This window comes from Eschrichtius robustus, chromosome 7, assembly GCF_028021215.1.
Source record: "Eschrichtius robustus isolate mEscRob2 chromosome 7, mEscRob2.pri, whole genome shotgun sequence".
Classification (NCBI taxonomy): domain Eukaryota; kingdom Metazoa; phylum Chordata; class Mammalia; order Artiodactyla; family Eschrichtiidae; genus Eschrichtius; species Eschrichtius robustus.
This window is the reverse complement of record NC_090830.1, coordinates 121,684,685-121,698,711: the sequence shown is the minus strand read 5'-3', so window position 1 is coordinate 121,698,711 and position 14,027 is coordinate 121,684,685. Positions and strand designations below refer to the sequence as shown.

At 42.5% G+C, this 14,027-nt stretch overlaps 1 protein-coding gene across 2 annotated transcripts in view; it reads right to left on the bottom strand.

Moving 5' to 3' along the window:
• Window positions 1-1,185: 1,185 nt before the first annotated feature.
• Window positions 1,186-14,027, bottom strand: part of ACSL5 (acyl-CoA synthetase long chain family member 5) — a 43,642-nt gene continuing 30,800 nt past the window's right edge. For both annotated transcript variants that reach the window (XM_068548551.1, XM_068548550.1), the window contains exons 8-22: window positions 13,738-13,770; window positions 13,598-13,649; window positions 12,725-12,798; window positions 12,326-12,403; window positions 11,090-11,224; window positions 9,851-9,985; window positions 9,231-9,326; window positions 6,408-6,480; window positions 6,058-6,146; window positions 5,658-5,774; window positions 4,013-4,156; window positions 3,284-3,385; window positions 2,735-2,806; window positions 2,199-2,345; window positions 1,186-1,458 (exon numbers count right to left, since the gene is read on the bottom strand). In XM_068548551.1, the coding sequence (XP_068404652.1) occupies window positions 2,205-2,345; window positions 2,735-2,806; window positions 3,284-3,385; window positions 4,013-4,156; window positions 5,658-5,774; window positions 6,058-6,146; window positions 6,408-6,480; window positions 9,231-9,326; window positions 9,851-9,985; window positions 11,090-11,224; window positions 12,326-12,403; window positions 12,725-12,798; window positions 13,598-13,649; window positions 13,738-13,770 (1,341 nt within the window). In that variant the 3' untranslated portion in view covers window positions 1,186-1,458; window positions 2,199-2,204. The remainder of the gene's footprint in view (window positions 1,459-2,198; window positions 2,346-2,734; window positions 2,807-3,283; window positions 3,386-4,012; window positions 4,157-5,657; window positions 5,775-6,057; window positions 6,147-6,407; window positions 6,481-9,230; window positions 9,327-9,850; window positions 9,986-11,089; window positions 11,225-12,325; window positions 12,404-12,724; window positions 12,799-13,597; window positions 13,650-13,737; window positions 13,771-14,027) is intronic.

The following is a 14,027-nucleotide window of genomic DNA, read 5'->3' as shown; positions in this document are numbered from 1 at the left end:
ATTCTTTTACATGTAGCTGTTCAGTTTTCCCAGCTCCAGTTATTGAAGAGACTGTCTTTTCTCCATTGTATATTCTTTCCTCCTTTGTCATAGATTAATTGACCATAAGCACATGAGTTTATTTCTGGGCTTTCTATCCTGTTCCATTGATCTATGTGTCTGTTTTTCTGGCAGTACCATGCTATGTTGATTACTGTAGCTTTGTAGTATACAAAGCTATTTTTTGGGCTCTTCTAAACACATGAGTAGAATTATAGTAGTCACCTATTCCAGTAGTAATTCTTTCCAAGGCAGGGAACTTGAGCTTTGGGGGTCTGGCTTATAACAGTTAACAATAAGGAAAGGGCACTTGGGGATTCATCAATGAATGAAGCACAACTCTGCCAGATTCCAGTGAGGGGTAGGGAGGTGGACAGACAGTAAAATATATGTCAGATGGAGTCATGTATTATGAAGAAAGCAGGTGGGACAGTTTGATGGAGGTGACATTTAAAGCGGATGAGGGGACAGATCACATGTCTCTGGGAGTATCTGCATTTTAGGCAGAACAACAGGCTGGAATGTGGCTGGCATGTTTGAGGACAGGAAGGCAGCCAGTGTGGTGCAGTTGGAATGAGTGAAGGGGGCGTGCGAGAGGAGGTCAGAGAGACAACGGGAGTTAGTTAGACATGGAGGGAAGTTAATTCCTGCCTGCCCTTCTGTTTCAAATATCCAAGAATAGACATTTCCTCAGCTCTTCTGGGCTCAGGGTCTAGAAAGACCATCCAGGAACATTCTCCTTAATTCCGGTGAGAGACCAGAAAGGAATACTGTTCAAGACTACTTGGATGATAAAGGAGAAAGAACATGAATTGTGCTCAGTTGGAGTTAGGGTTCGACTGGTATTTATTTTATTATTCACATCTGTGGGATAAGAAGGCCTGGTCTTCAACATAGCTATCAAACCTGGTGGCATTCTAGAATCACCTGGGGACCTTTCAAAAATCCTGATGCCCAGGCTGTACCCCTGACCATGTTAATCAGAATCCGTTAAGTGTCACGCAGGCCTCAATATCTTTTTAAACTCCCAGGTAATTCTAGTGTGTAGCCAAGTTTGAGAGCCACTCGCTTACGTGATTGATTGTTAAGGGGTCCTTGTCTGAGGCTGGTTCTCATTACAGTCTGTGGGGAAACACACACCACAGCTTAAGCTATCTGCAGTGGTTTATTATGAATGCTTAACATTTACAAGTGGAAGCAGCATGTGTTGAAGGGGTGTAAGGTAAGGTACAGCAGGAACTGAGTCAGGGGAGGAAAGATCAGTCAGTTCCTTCCCAGAAGGTAAGCCTCTTGTGCAGGCTTCATGCTTGCCCATAGGTCTTCATTCCCAGTTCAGGAGGTTGTTACTTCGTTTACTGGAAAAGTGCACTTGACATGAGTTTCAGCTCCTTCCCCCACAGCTTCCAGCTCAGCAGCAAACTGTTGGGAAGAGGTTCAGTTACCAGGTATACTGCAGAAAACACTTTTAGAACATACTTTTTGGACAAAATGTCATAGGCCCAGTTTTAAATTCTCCCAAGTCAGAGAAACTACAGGGTTTAGGAAATGCTCAGTGATCAAACTTTTCCCTTCTGGACACAAACCTCAGTGGACACAGAAGTACAAAGAAGAAATTTGTCTCACAGATATGATTAATTAATATTGTGATAGCTTAAAACTCAATTTTAGTGGTTTTGTGGAATGGTTAGAAAACATGAATTATAAACAGCTTTTCAGAACTTAAAGTTCTCTTAATTTGAACATTGGAAGGCCTAAATGTTGAGACTGCCAACAATTTAGGTATACTAGAAAACACGGAAGAATTCCCAAAGGGTCACTTTGGCCCTTGAACTAGTTATCACTTATAAAGGTTGGAGATCACAAGGAAGGAAAAAAGATATAAATGGACCTTGAAGAAAGGTATCTTGATAGAAGTAGCCCTAAATGTCAGCAACATTTAAGATGGGAGGGACAAGAGTTATTTAGTTCAAGGCTAAGCTTCCCATGGTAAGTTCTCTCACTTAATATTTTTTAAAAAGCCCTGAAACTATGGTTTTATAATTTAGTAGGTAGCTACAACAACAGACAGGAGGAAAGACAAAAAAATGAACGTAAGATTAGTTTTTAATCCATATTCCCACAAGGCAGGCTACCTCTGAGCCCCTCGCAGCCATAAGTACCTTAACCTACTCCTGGATTTTCTCATACAGACTGTTGATTTGAGTCCGAAAGTATTTAGCAAGCTCTCCCCTCTTCGCTTTCATGGTTGGTGTCAAGAGCCCATTTTCAATGGAAAATGGCTCTGGATGAAGATAGATGCGTTTGACCTGGAAGAGAAGATGCACACATACACACGTGTTTAATAGTGATGTGGACTGTTCCGCAGAGCCCTCTAAATGCTATGTGAAGAACCTTAAAGAATATTTCCCCTTATAAAAGTGGCGTTGATGAAGTGGGAGGGTAAAGAGAAGAGTAACACATGCCCATTCTCACACACTAATAATTTGGGAAAGACATGAGTGGAGAAGGAGGAGGAATAATGAACAGCATGAAGGGACTGTACAGGTAAATCCAAAGGTCAGTGTCATTAATGGTCTAATAGTACCTCTAAAATCAGTTCCTTGGAAACTGTACTTTTAAATTTTAAACCCCATTATAAATGCGAACTTTAAAACTTTATGACATGAGAGACCAGGATAACATGAGTAGTACATACCTGTTCAAAGGATTTAAGGCCACCTTCTGTCCCAGTTTGCTGCAAGTCTAGTAAAATGGCTTCCTTTATAACCTAGGAATATAAAACATAGCTCAGAGCATGGCTGTTGAAAAAGAGCCTGAAGGAAAGGCTGAGCATGAAAGAGTTCAAAATGCCTACTAAGCTCATCAGGATAAAAGCAGGGTATGGGGGTATGTGCAAGCACATGTGATACCTAAATGTTGCTCAAAGAAAAAAAGTCATGGGAAGAAAAAACAAATCTAAACGGTAGCAGGGGTTTTCTCTGGACGGCATTATTTAATACCCCATTTTCCAGTTATTTTTTTCCACAATGCACATGCTACTATAAAAAGAATAGGGATTTTGGTGGTTGTTTTTAAACTCCTCATCCTCTCTTCCAGTCTAATAAAACCAGTCAATCCACACCCAGCAAGAGTCCGTTCTTCCAGAGAGGAGGCTCTAGGAAGCTGTGGGTGCCCAAGCTGGGGAGGCCTCCCCCTCCCACGACGGGCCCATGGGTGGGCATAGGCTTTTCTGAGTGAGACTTACTTGGTTTCGGCACAGTTCTTCAAAAGAGCCCTTCACCCCAAGTTTGGCTGCAAATGAGGGAAGCACATCTGGGTCAGGAACCACCACTCCCACTAGGAATGACTGGAAAGGAAACAGGCATGTGAACTAGCGCAGCACTGCCCCCCAGTGGGGAAAGAAAGCAGCGTTACCTCAGAATGCATGATTGTTCCCAAGCCCTGAAATTCAGTGCTGGCGTCCTACAGTTTTCTCACCATATATTTCAAACCCTCATGGAACTCTGATCCCATTTTCCCACTCAACATCTCTACAAAAATGTTCTATTCAAACATGAATAGAAGTGGTGCTCAACATTAAGCTTAAAGCATCTCTGGCCTGTCCATATCAACCCTCCCCCACTCCCGAGAAGCTAAGTTTAAGTGCAGTATATATAAGACAGTTTGTGCCAGAAGAACTCCTATTGTAGTGGAAACGAAGTGCACCATGGGGCTCTTCTACTGAATGGCTACCCTTTAGTATAACTGTTTTAACAGTTCTACTGACTGGTTACAGAGTCTATCATAGTTTCAAAGAATTTTTTTTTTTTTCATTTATAGTGCCTTATTTGAGGTTTGGAGTGTGGCTTCATTTCTTTAGTTTTATGAGCTCAGATCTTCTCATCCTAAATCTACCTATACAGATTTCCTTTAGCTATGGAAGTTGGCATGGTCTGTGCCTGAAACTGGCTGTTGTTAAGACAATATATATTACCCATAAGCTTTCCCCATGTACAAAAATTTGCGACACCAGGCTACTCCTGATGTAGATATCTTCTATCTTCTCTGGAGCAATGTATTCTCCTTGGGCCAGCTTGAAAATGTTCTTTTTTCGGTCGATGACCTTCAGAGTTCCATTCTACAGGAGACAGAGATAACAGCATCAGTGTTTCTGAGCCCTATTAAGTGATGTCAGTGAAGAGAGAGGTGAAGTCAGAGGTCATCTTCCTTCTTTAAACTTGACCTCTCCATTGACCTTTGGGCAATCTTTCATTTCTCTTTCTTGGCTTTGGGGAAAGGGGAGGAAGGCAGCTTTCTTCAAAACCTGTCTATACTGCGTGTGTCTTTGAAGAGTCAGTGGGCAGTCTTGGAAAAAGTCCCCTGGACCCACTAGCATTGTGTAAATGCTTGCCTCATCCAATGAAGAAATTTTGCAGCTCTGAATTTCCAACAACTTAATTTCCAATTACTCCTTTTCCAGAACTCTCAGGAATAGGGAAGGTGTTATCTTTTATTAAGACTTTTGAATTAGCTCTCCCCCTCCTTGACTCCCTTTTCTGTATCCCTCCTGTTAGATCCGGGAGCAGGCTATACAGCTCTACTGTGCCACTGCTAATCATGCAAGTCAGTAATTGCGCTTGTTAGGACAGAAGCGGGGCTGGGGAGGGCTCTCTGAGCAGCCACCAGAGGTCATTTGCAGCTTCATTTCTCTGGGCTAATTGGTCTGAGGCGCTTAGGTTTTTAGGGATTTGAATTATAGAATTGGGACAAGTGGCAAATACAGTCCACGTGATCACACCCTGAACAGCGCAGCAGACTGAACCAACCTTGGAACTATTAACAAGGCCGACTCAAGAAATTAGCCATCAATTCAGCCTAACAGACATTATCTGAAAGTGATTAATAAGGCTCAGCCCTTTACAACTCCAGTGGGAGGACACATCTGTTGCCTACATTGTAGGCTTATTAGAACTGAGAACTCTCGTTATACAGAAACAGATCTGTTAGCAAAATACCACTAGACCCAAATCTATGAAATACATCATTAGGGCCAGTGTTCTTAGAGATCTGTTGTCGAACATTCCTTGAATATCACTTAAATCTTGAGAATATTGAGCAAGAAGGGAGTTTTAAATCTGGTTACATTCCTGCTCCCCCAGCACATGGTAGACAAAACCTTCCAGAGAGGAAAGCTCTTGGAATATCCTCCACAGGGGTTTAAGGCTCCATCATTACCATGCCTTAATTTCCTCTCTTAGGAAAACAGAGGGGGTTGACAGAGACTACTTACTGCCGATTGTTTGTCAGCAAGCTATGCTTTTAAAAAGTCTCAGTGTCTTCCACCAAGAGAGGCTGTGAAGGTCACCGAGGGGCAAAAACTAGCCTCTGCATACACCTTGTTTAGAAATCCTGCATCCTTGTTTTGATATGTCTCCATATATAAGTGGAAAGAAACTTATCCCTTTGAAACTCATAAAAGGCAAACACTATAGGCCCATGGAGTTAACACAATTTCTTCCTCAATAAAAGTAAAAATCACAACAACAACAACAACAAAATAGACTACTACACTCCTTCTTTGGAAAAGTCACCTAATTTTCCTCTGTAGGGACTCCCAGAAGTTTTGAAGCAACACCCACCGGGAGCCAGCGACCAATGTCTCCTGTGTGAAGCCAGCCATCCTTGTCCAAGGCTTCCTCTGTCTTCTCAGGGTCCTTCAGGTATCCCTTGAATACATTGGTGCCCTTGATGCAGATCTGCACATAAGATGGTACATGGTGGTGACAGTAGCAAAGGCTGCTACAAAACACCTACTTTCCTACCACCTTGAATCATTTGATGCTTTCCACTAATGTATGAAGAGCACCAGATTTTAATCCCCATTGTGGGGACGGGAAAGTTAGGCTCAGAGACACTGAATTCCTTGCTAAAATTCTCAATAGAATCAAACACAAACCTGCTCACAATTGTGTGCTTTTTCTGATGCAAACATCCCCACTATGATTGTCTGAAAATGACTGCCCGGCACAGCCTACCCACCTGTCCTTCATTGTTCACTGCAAAGTAGTTCATATCAGCCACATCTTCCAGCTTCACATGATTGCAAGCGATGGGGACTCCAACGTGGCCTAGAACACACCACACTGAATCAGCCAGGATACCGTGAAATGGTGATAATTCCAGCCATATTTCAGAGAGATTTATGGATTGATTCTAAAAGAATAAAACTGAAAAGTCATCTGGCACCAGTGCTGGAGAGCCTGGACCAAAGCTTAGGTTTGGCATCTGCCACATTCATCCATAGCACTGAGGTTATCTAAACCTCCTAGTTCATCTAGAACTCCTTCTCCCAACCAGTGCACCTCCTGCCCAGTTGACAAAGAACCTACCTGATTTCCAATCCCCAGGTGATGTAATTGTACAGCCAGCAGTGCATTCTGTTTGACCATAAGCTTCAAATACCTGCGCAAACCAAAGAAGGGCTTTGAGACTTACTCAAGATAAAGCAGGAGCCGGCCGTGCCCTATGGCAAGACATGAGGAAAGCAAGGTCTCTGAGAGTTGGATGACACTTAGTGTCCTAATACCTTGAATTTATGCCTGAGCTGCTAAGTCTTTACAACTGTGGATTCACTCAAAAACCAAAAGGGTTGAGAAATAGACCAAAGTATGGAAACATACTATACTTTGGGAAATGTGGCATTTCAAGCTGATGGGAAAAAGCGAGTTACTCATTGAGTGATGGGCAACCCAATGGCAATCAGACTTGAACCAAGGCAATGGAGTGCTACTGAAGGAGCTGAAGGAAGTGAGTAGCATTTTTTAAGGGAAATAGCTATGGTATGGAACAGGGGTTGGCAAACTTTTTGTATATAGAACCAGATAGTGAATATTTTTGACTTTGTGAGCCACTTGGTCTCTATTTCAACGACTTAACTCTGCCAATGTAGCACCAAAGCAGCAGTAGACGATATGTAAATAAGTGGGTATGGATGTGTTCCCCTGAAATTTTACTTATAAATACAGGCAACGGGCCAGGTTTGGCCTGTGCTGCAGTTTGCCCACTCCTGGTATAAAGGATAATCTTGACTGGAGAGGGGATGTGGGGAAATAAGTGCGTGGGCTGCAGTAGGGCTATGGCCTGTCGTAGGCAGAGCTGGTGGAGGAGAGGAAGGCATTTCTGGGAGGGGTGTGGCAATAGGACCTTCTGACCTATTGGTTTTAGGAGCTGAGGGAAAGGAAGGTATTAAGTTTGGCCAAGAGGATGCTAGTTTGAAAGACCAGAGGAACTCTGACCTAGGCATCAATTCAGAACCTTTCTTTTTTTAACATCTTTATTGGAGTATAATTGCTTTACAATGTTGTGTTAGTTTCTGCTGTATAACAAAGTGAATCAGCTATACGTATACATATATCCCCATATCCCCTCCCTCTTGCATCTCCCTCCCACCCTCCCTATCCCACCCCTCTAGGTGGTCACACAGCACCGAGCTGATCTCCCTGTGCAATGCAGCTGCTTCCCACTAGCTATCTATTTTACATTTGGTAGTGTATATATGTCCATGCGACTCTCTCACTTCGTCCCAGCTTACCCTTCCCCCTCCCCGTGTCCTCAAGTCCTTTCTCTACGTCTGTGTCTTTATTCCTGTCCTTCCCCTAGGTTCATCAGAACCCTTTTTTTTTTTTTTTTTTTAGATTCCATATACATGTGTTAGCATACAGCATTTGTTTTTCTCTTTTAGGATGTTGTTTCATTCATGTTGTGCATGTTGGCCAAATGAATGAACTACTTAGCCATTTGGGGAAAAAAAAATATGAGACTATATCTGTACTCAAGCCCATTTACTAAATTGCAGGTGGAGCAGAGACTTAATTGGAAAAAAGTAAAACCATAAGGCTACCAGAAAATCTGGACGAAACAGTTTTATGCAATATTGAGGGTTAGGAAGCCCGTCTAAACAATTATAAAGCCACATAGAAAAGGTGACTGACTACATACACATTTGAAACTTTTATATAGCAATACACAGTGCAAAAAGGTGAGACTAGGAAAAATATTTCTAACACAACAAAGATTGATTTTATGACCATACGAAGAACTTCTAGGAAGCAAGGTGAAAGAGAACCAAATTATCCTTTGCCCATTTTTCTATAAGGAAGTAAGTGAATAATTCCTGAAAGAAATACAAGTGCCTGTAAGCAGTAGAAAAGATGTTTAGTGTTAATAAAAGAAACAAAGTTGCAATAAGATTTTTCATGTATCTGGTTGGCTAAGATTTAAATGACTGAAAAAGCACTAGCAAGAATATGGGGATAACAGGACTTGTGCATTATTTGCAGTAATGCATAAAAAAGATAAGACCTTTCTGGAGGGAAGTGTGATAATCTACATTAACATGTAAAAAACCCATATACTTTGACTCAATAATCCCCACTTGTAAGGATTTATCCTAAATTGATAATTGCATAAATATACACAAGTATCCTTATCACTTGATTATAATAACAAAAAAAAAGTGGTAAACAACTCTAGTGTCCATCAGTAGGAGACTACTTATTTGGGTACGTTCAATAAACTATTACAAAACCATTAAAATGATGTTTCTTTGACAAGAAGCAATGTTAATGGGGCACTGTTTAATAAGTATTTTAGAACACTGATGCTGTTTTTTAAAGGTTATACTCCATTTATAGTTATTATAAAATATTGGATATATTCCCCGTGTTGTACAATATATCCTTGTAGCTTACTTTATACCTAATAGTTAGTACCTCTTATTCCCCTACTCCTATATTGCCCCTCCCCCTCTCCCCACTGGTAACCACTAGTTTGTTCTCTATATCTGTGAGTCTGCTTCTTTCTTTGTTATATTGACTAGTTCGTTGTATTTTTTCAGATTCCACATGTAAGTGATATCACACAGTATTTGTGTTTCTCTGTCTGATTTATTTCACTTAGCATAATGCCCTCCAAGTCCATTCATGTTGCTGCATATGGTAAAATTTTGTTAATACTGATGCCATTTTGTGTAAACGTCTCTGTACACAGGTGCATTAAGAGGTGACTGGAAGGACACTTTCTCTTGATTTTGAGATTTTGGCTGACTTTCTCTTTGGTACTTTTCGTTTGTGTTTTCATTTTTATTTAAATAGTAAGCTTTATTTGTGCAAAAGTGAAATAAGCTATCATCAAAAAAAAGGTGCTTGGCTTACCGGACATCCCATTGCTGCCCGGAGGAACGTCAAGACGGGAGAGGAGATGGGGGCAGCTCCGGTGACCATGAGACGAACCTTCCCGCCCAGGCTTTCCTGTTTAATAGACACAAAAGACGTGCTGAATACTATTCCCTTTGCTTCAGTTTCCTGTGTTGCAAAATGGGTAGAACAGCCTACCTACCCGGTGTTGTCATGAGAATTAAACTCGTTAATTTACAAAGCACTTAGAATAGGGTCCAACATTGTAGAAAAGAACTTAAAATGTTAGCTATTACTGTCACCACCATCCATAGCTGGGACCAGACCTGCAATTTTTTTTTTTTTATTTCCTTAGATAATTTGTATTCTTGGGCCCTTCAAATTACCTACAACCTCAACACACCACCTAAGAGAATGAGAGTGCTAGAGCCTAAGAAAAATCCACTTTCTGCTTTTTGACCAAATCCCTTTAGTGGCAAAGTTGTCCAAGAGAGATCTCGAAAGGTGAGTGAACACAGAAAGTGCAAAAGGCTCTCCAGTTAAAGAGATGCTTGACCATCAAAGGAAAAGCAAAGTGTGCTGAGTCAGTGGGCAGCCCAGATACTTACCTGGCTCCATCCAGAATCTACCCAACGTACCTGGATCTTTCCAAAGATGAGCTTGTCCCAGAAACTGTTGCGTCTGATGATACCCTTTTTCACTTCACTGAATTTACTGGCAACAGCCAAGTTCAACAAGAACTTCTTCAAGGGTGTCTTGGCTTCATTTTGTACCTGCAGAGTGACAGTGCCTCTTAGTTGGAAACCTACTGGAGATACTCACCAAGGCCGTTCATCAGTGAGCAAGAGATAGTGCCTCCTAGCTTCATAAGAAAGAGGCTCTTATTCATGCACTGGTGTGCTGAATAATGATGAGCCCACACTAAGAAAGAAGTGAACTTAGTACAAACACACAGAGCTCCAGCTCCTCCAAGTTCCTTGTCCTTAGCAAACAACCTTGACAACTCAGATAGCATGTCCTCAAAAAGTAGTCAGCCTCTATCTACAGTAAAGTTACCTGGGAGTACTGATTAAACAGCTGATTGGGTACCACTGTTAGGACTTTCGATTCAGTGTCATATGTATTTATGTAGTATCATAACGTTACAAAGAAAACATCCTATTGGCCATTTTTGAAGATCGCTGGGGTACCAGTTCATTATTTTAAAGACTGATAAAGGAAAAAATCAAATAATCTTCATGCCTTTATGGAAGAATCTCAGCTAATGAAGGCAAGAGAAATGCTTGGATTAGAAAAATCACCATTTTGCCAACCTTAATGAAAAATAGAGCAGTGATCAATGACAGCTAAAACTGTTATGTGGCAGTGGGATTCTGGCCCGACTCCTTATTAGATCTGACCCTGGACAAGTTATTTAACCTCCAAGGTTCAGTCTCCTCATCTGTAAGTTAGGGATTATAAGTGTTGGCATGATTTCCTGGGCTTTTGTAGAAATTAAATGATGGAACGCATATGAAATATTTACCATGGGGCCTGGCACCTCAGCAAGAAGCACACTAAACCAGTAGGTGTTATGAAATCAGAGTAACAATTTCCCAGTAAGTCAGCTGAATTTTGAGGGGCTCCCCAACTCTCTGAATTAATCTCTTTCTCCAGGTCACATCCAAGTAATCTCATCCAGAGGAAAGGGAGTTTCATCTGTTATGTTTTTTCATGGCTGCACTTGTAAGTGTGGCTATAAGTGGATGCTGGTAGGGGTTGGGGGTAGAAGTGGAGCACGTTTCTTAGTAACATAGAGTTCCTAAGAGCTTTAGTCAGGCCTAAGCCCCAGACAGCTCCTGCAGCTCAGGGCCAGCCCAACAGAAGCAAGGTAGTACCTTATCATAGACCCTGTTAAGGAGTCGGGGAACCGCGGGAAAGACTGTGGGCTTCAGGGTCTTCATGTCATCAGGCAGCAGCCGAATATCTCCTTGGAAGAATCCAACTCTGGCTCCACAAGAGTACACAACAGCCTAAAAACAAAACCAAAGAGCAGAGCTCAGAGCCAAAGGACCACTTTGGGTGGGGTCTGTATGGAACAGAATTGAGGATGTCCATGGGCACTTTTCTCTGAACAGGACGCCCGACCCCTGAAATTTCATGTACCCAGAACTCTGAGATCCTACCCCCTAAGCAAGATGGAAACTCACTTCTGCTGAGGTGGCGGGACAGGTAAGACAGATTGTGAGACTGAAGGCCCAGACCTACTCTGCCCACAGCTCTGGGTGAGGGTCTAAGGCATCATCCTTTGTAAGAGACCATTCGTTATGTAGCACTAAGAAAAAACACTGCCACTCAAACTAGAACACGCCTACAATTGTAAGACCATCTCAGTTTCAGAAATGGTAAAATGTGAAAAAATATGCTTATTAGAATTGATATTTTATTAATCAGATATCAACACTTTAGCCCAGGGAACTGAATCTTCCATTTTGGCATTTCATGCATCAACAGATAAGCTGGTTGAAGAGGTATTTAAGCAGGGATCAGAGAGAGGATTTTCCATCCCTAATGACACCTGTGTTTTTGCTTTCGGTTCTCAAATCAGCCTCAGAGTAGCCTAAAAGCTTGGCGTCCACTCACAGAAGGCCAGCTCTCCCCCAATTGCTGGGCAATCCTCAACAGCTCCACCTTAAACACTCTGGACACCTTACCTGGATCAAAGGCTCCTTCTCCACCCCTCTGTGGGGAACTCCTTTTCTCTAACCCTAGGTCTTTTAAAAAATTCTAACCCAAATAAAAGAAAAAAGAAAAAACAATCCCTCGTATCCCTGCTCAGAATTGAGGGTAGATAGTAAGCTCCTGGCTATGAGCTCCCTGGACTTGCAGGCCCCCTGTGTGAAGGCAGGAGGAAGCATTTGCTCCGTGGGACACACACACACTCAACAGAGGAAGGCTCTGCGGCAGGTTAGGGGCGATGCCAAGATTAGGACTCAGCCATGCCAACTCCCTGCCCACGTCCTTCACGTTAGAGAAAGGATTGTAAATGTTGCAGAGCTGCCTTTGGAATAAACGTGGGACTAGCAAGTCAGGACCCTCTTTTCACATACCTGCTAGGAATATAGGATCCTTACCTGTACAACCCTCTCAAACATATGAGCCAAGGGGAGGTAGGATATGGTCACGTCCTCAGAACTGGGCTCAAAAGTATACTATAGATCAGGAAATGGAAAGGAGACAACATTGGATTAATGCCAACTTTCTCTTCCAAAGAAGATTTAAACACTTCTTTCTAGGACCGCTGCATACAGTTGTACAGGTGTGCACTGTGCAACTCTAAGGGGTGCCCTAACTGCACTGAGTGCAGAGATCTGCAGTGACCCTGGAAGAGCAAAACTCTAGACAAAGATGCACCAGTATTTGTCCACACTCAGGCCTTCAACCTGTTTCTTCCCCCTCTGCCTCCTCTAACTTTAAAATCTTATGACAGATTCCCATTTTAACGAGGGCCTCCTTTTCAATTGACCACTGACCTCCACACATTTGAGAAAAGCAGCAGCATTTGAAACGATATTTTCATGGGTTAACATGGCTCCTTTGGGGTCACCTGTAGGAAACAAGAGGTGGAAAGATCTGTTAAATGGCTAATAGGTAGCCTTTGGCATGGAAATGAGAAGCTACATTAGATTGGTTCTGTTCCAGGGAGCCGAGCGCTTCTCCTGTCACTGTGTTTTTTGTGAACGGTGTATGACTCTGCTTATGAATGATTGATGCCTCCACAGATTCTACTTCTGACAGCAGCGTTAGCCTTGTGCTACCACACAGGGCATAGCCACAGTCACAGACAGCAACGCAGTCAAAAAGAAAATCCCAAGTAATCCGCCCCCCTCCCCGTGCTGTTTTCATGTTGAAGACTTCAGATCTAACAACATTACCTAGCCATCACTTTATAAACGGGGCACAGTGGAATGGATATAACTTCTAGATCATTGTGGATCACGTTAAAATTTATTGAGTTCTAATAGCTAGGTAACTACATACAGGGGAGAAAGAGGACACGGAGTGATCTGTGTAGAACTACCACTGGGCTATCTTGATTGAGTGAAACCACTCCAGTGATGTCAACTTGAGAGAGTCTGGGCTGGGGGAGAAAGTTGACTTTCTGATGCCACCTTTAAGAGCCCTGAATTCCATAGCATGTAAACACCTCCCACTGTGTTCAGTGAAATTTATTTGCTTATGCATAGGTTTTTCTATGCAGGCATCTGTACTCAGAAGTCTTAGATTATAAGCCCCTATGGATAGGGCTCATTGTAGGGTATTTTTACCAGCCCACTAGTGGTCAGTGGCTCAAGCCATGTTTTTGGCTGACCAGGGGCCTCTGGGGCAACTTCCTGGGCACTGACCTGTGGTCCCACTGGTGAAGCAAATGATGCTCAGATCTTCTGGTGCAGGAGGCTGGAGGGGAAAGCACAAGGGCTTAGTCTACCGTGAGCTTTGAAAGTTGAATATGGAAACACTCAAATTTGGGCAGAAGAAAACTTACCACGGGTTTTTTGAAGTTCTCTTTGCCTAAATTCTGCATGAGCAGGAAACCAAGAAAGAAAGACATTAGTTGAGTTGGGAAGACTTAGGACAAATACAGCCCTCCCTTTCCCTTTTGCTTGAGAACACCTCTGTGTGAATACAACCAAAATTCCAACCTGGATCAGGCCCAGAAGGCAACATTCAGGTACAATGGAAGCCTTGGGGTAGAGTATAAGTTTTCTCTAGAATATCAACTCAAGAGGGCAGATCCCAAATGTCCAAACTTCCCATCAGACTCCTATGGTTCAG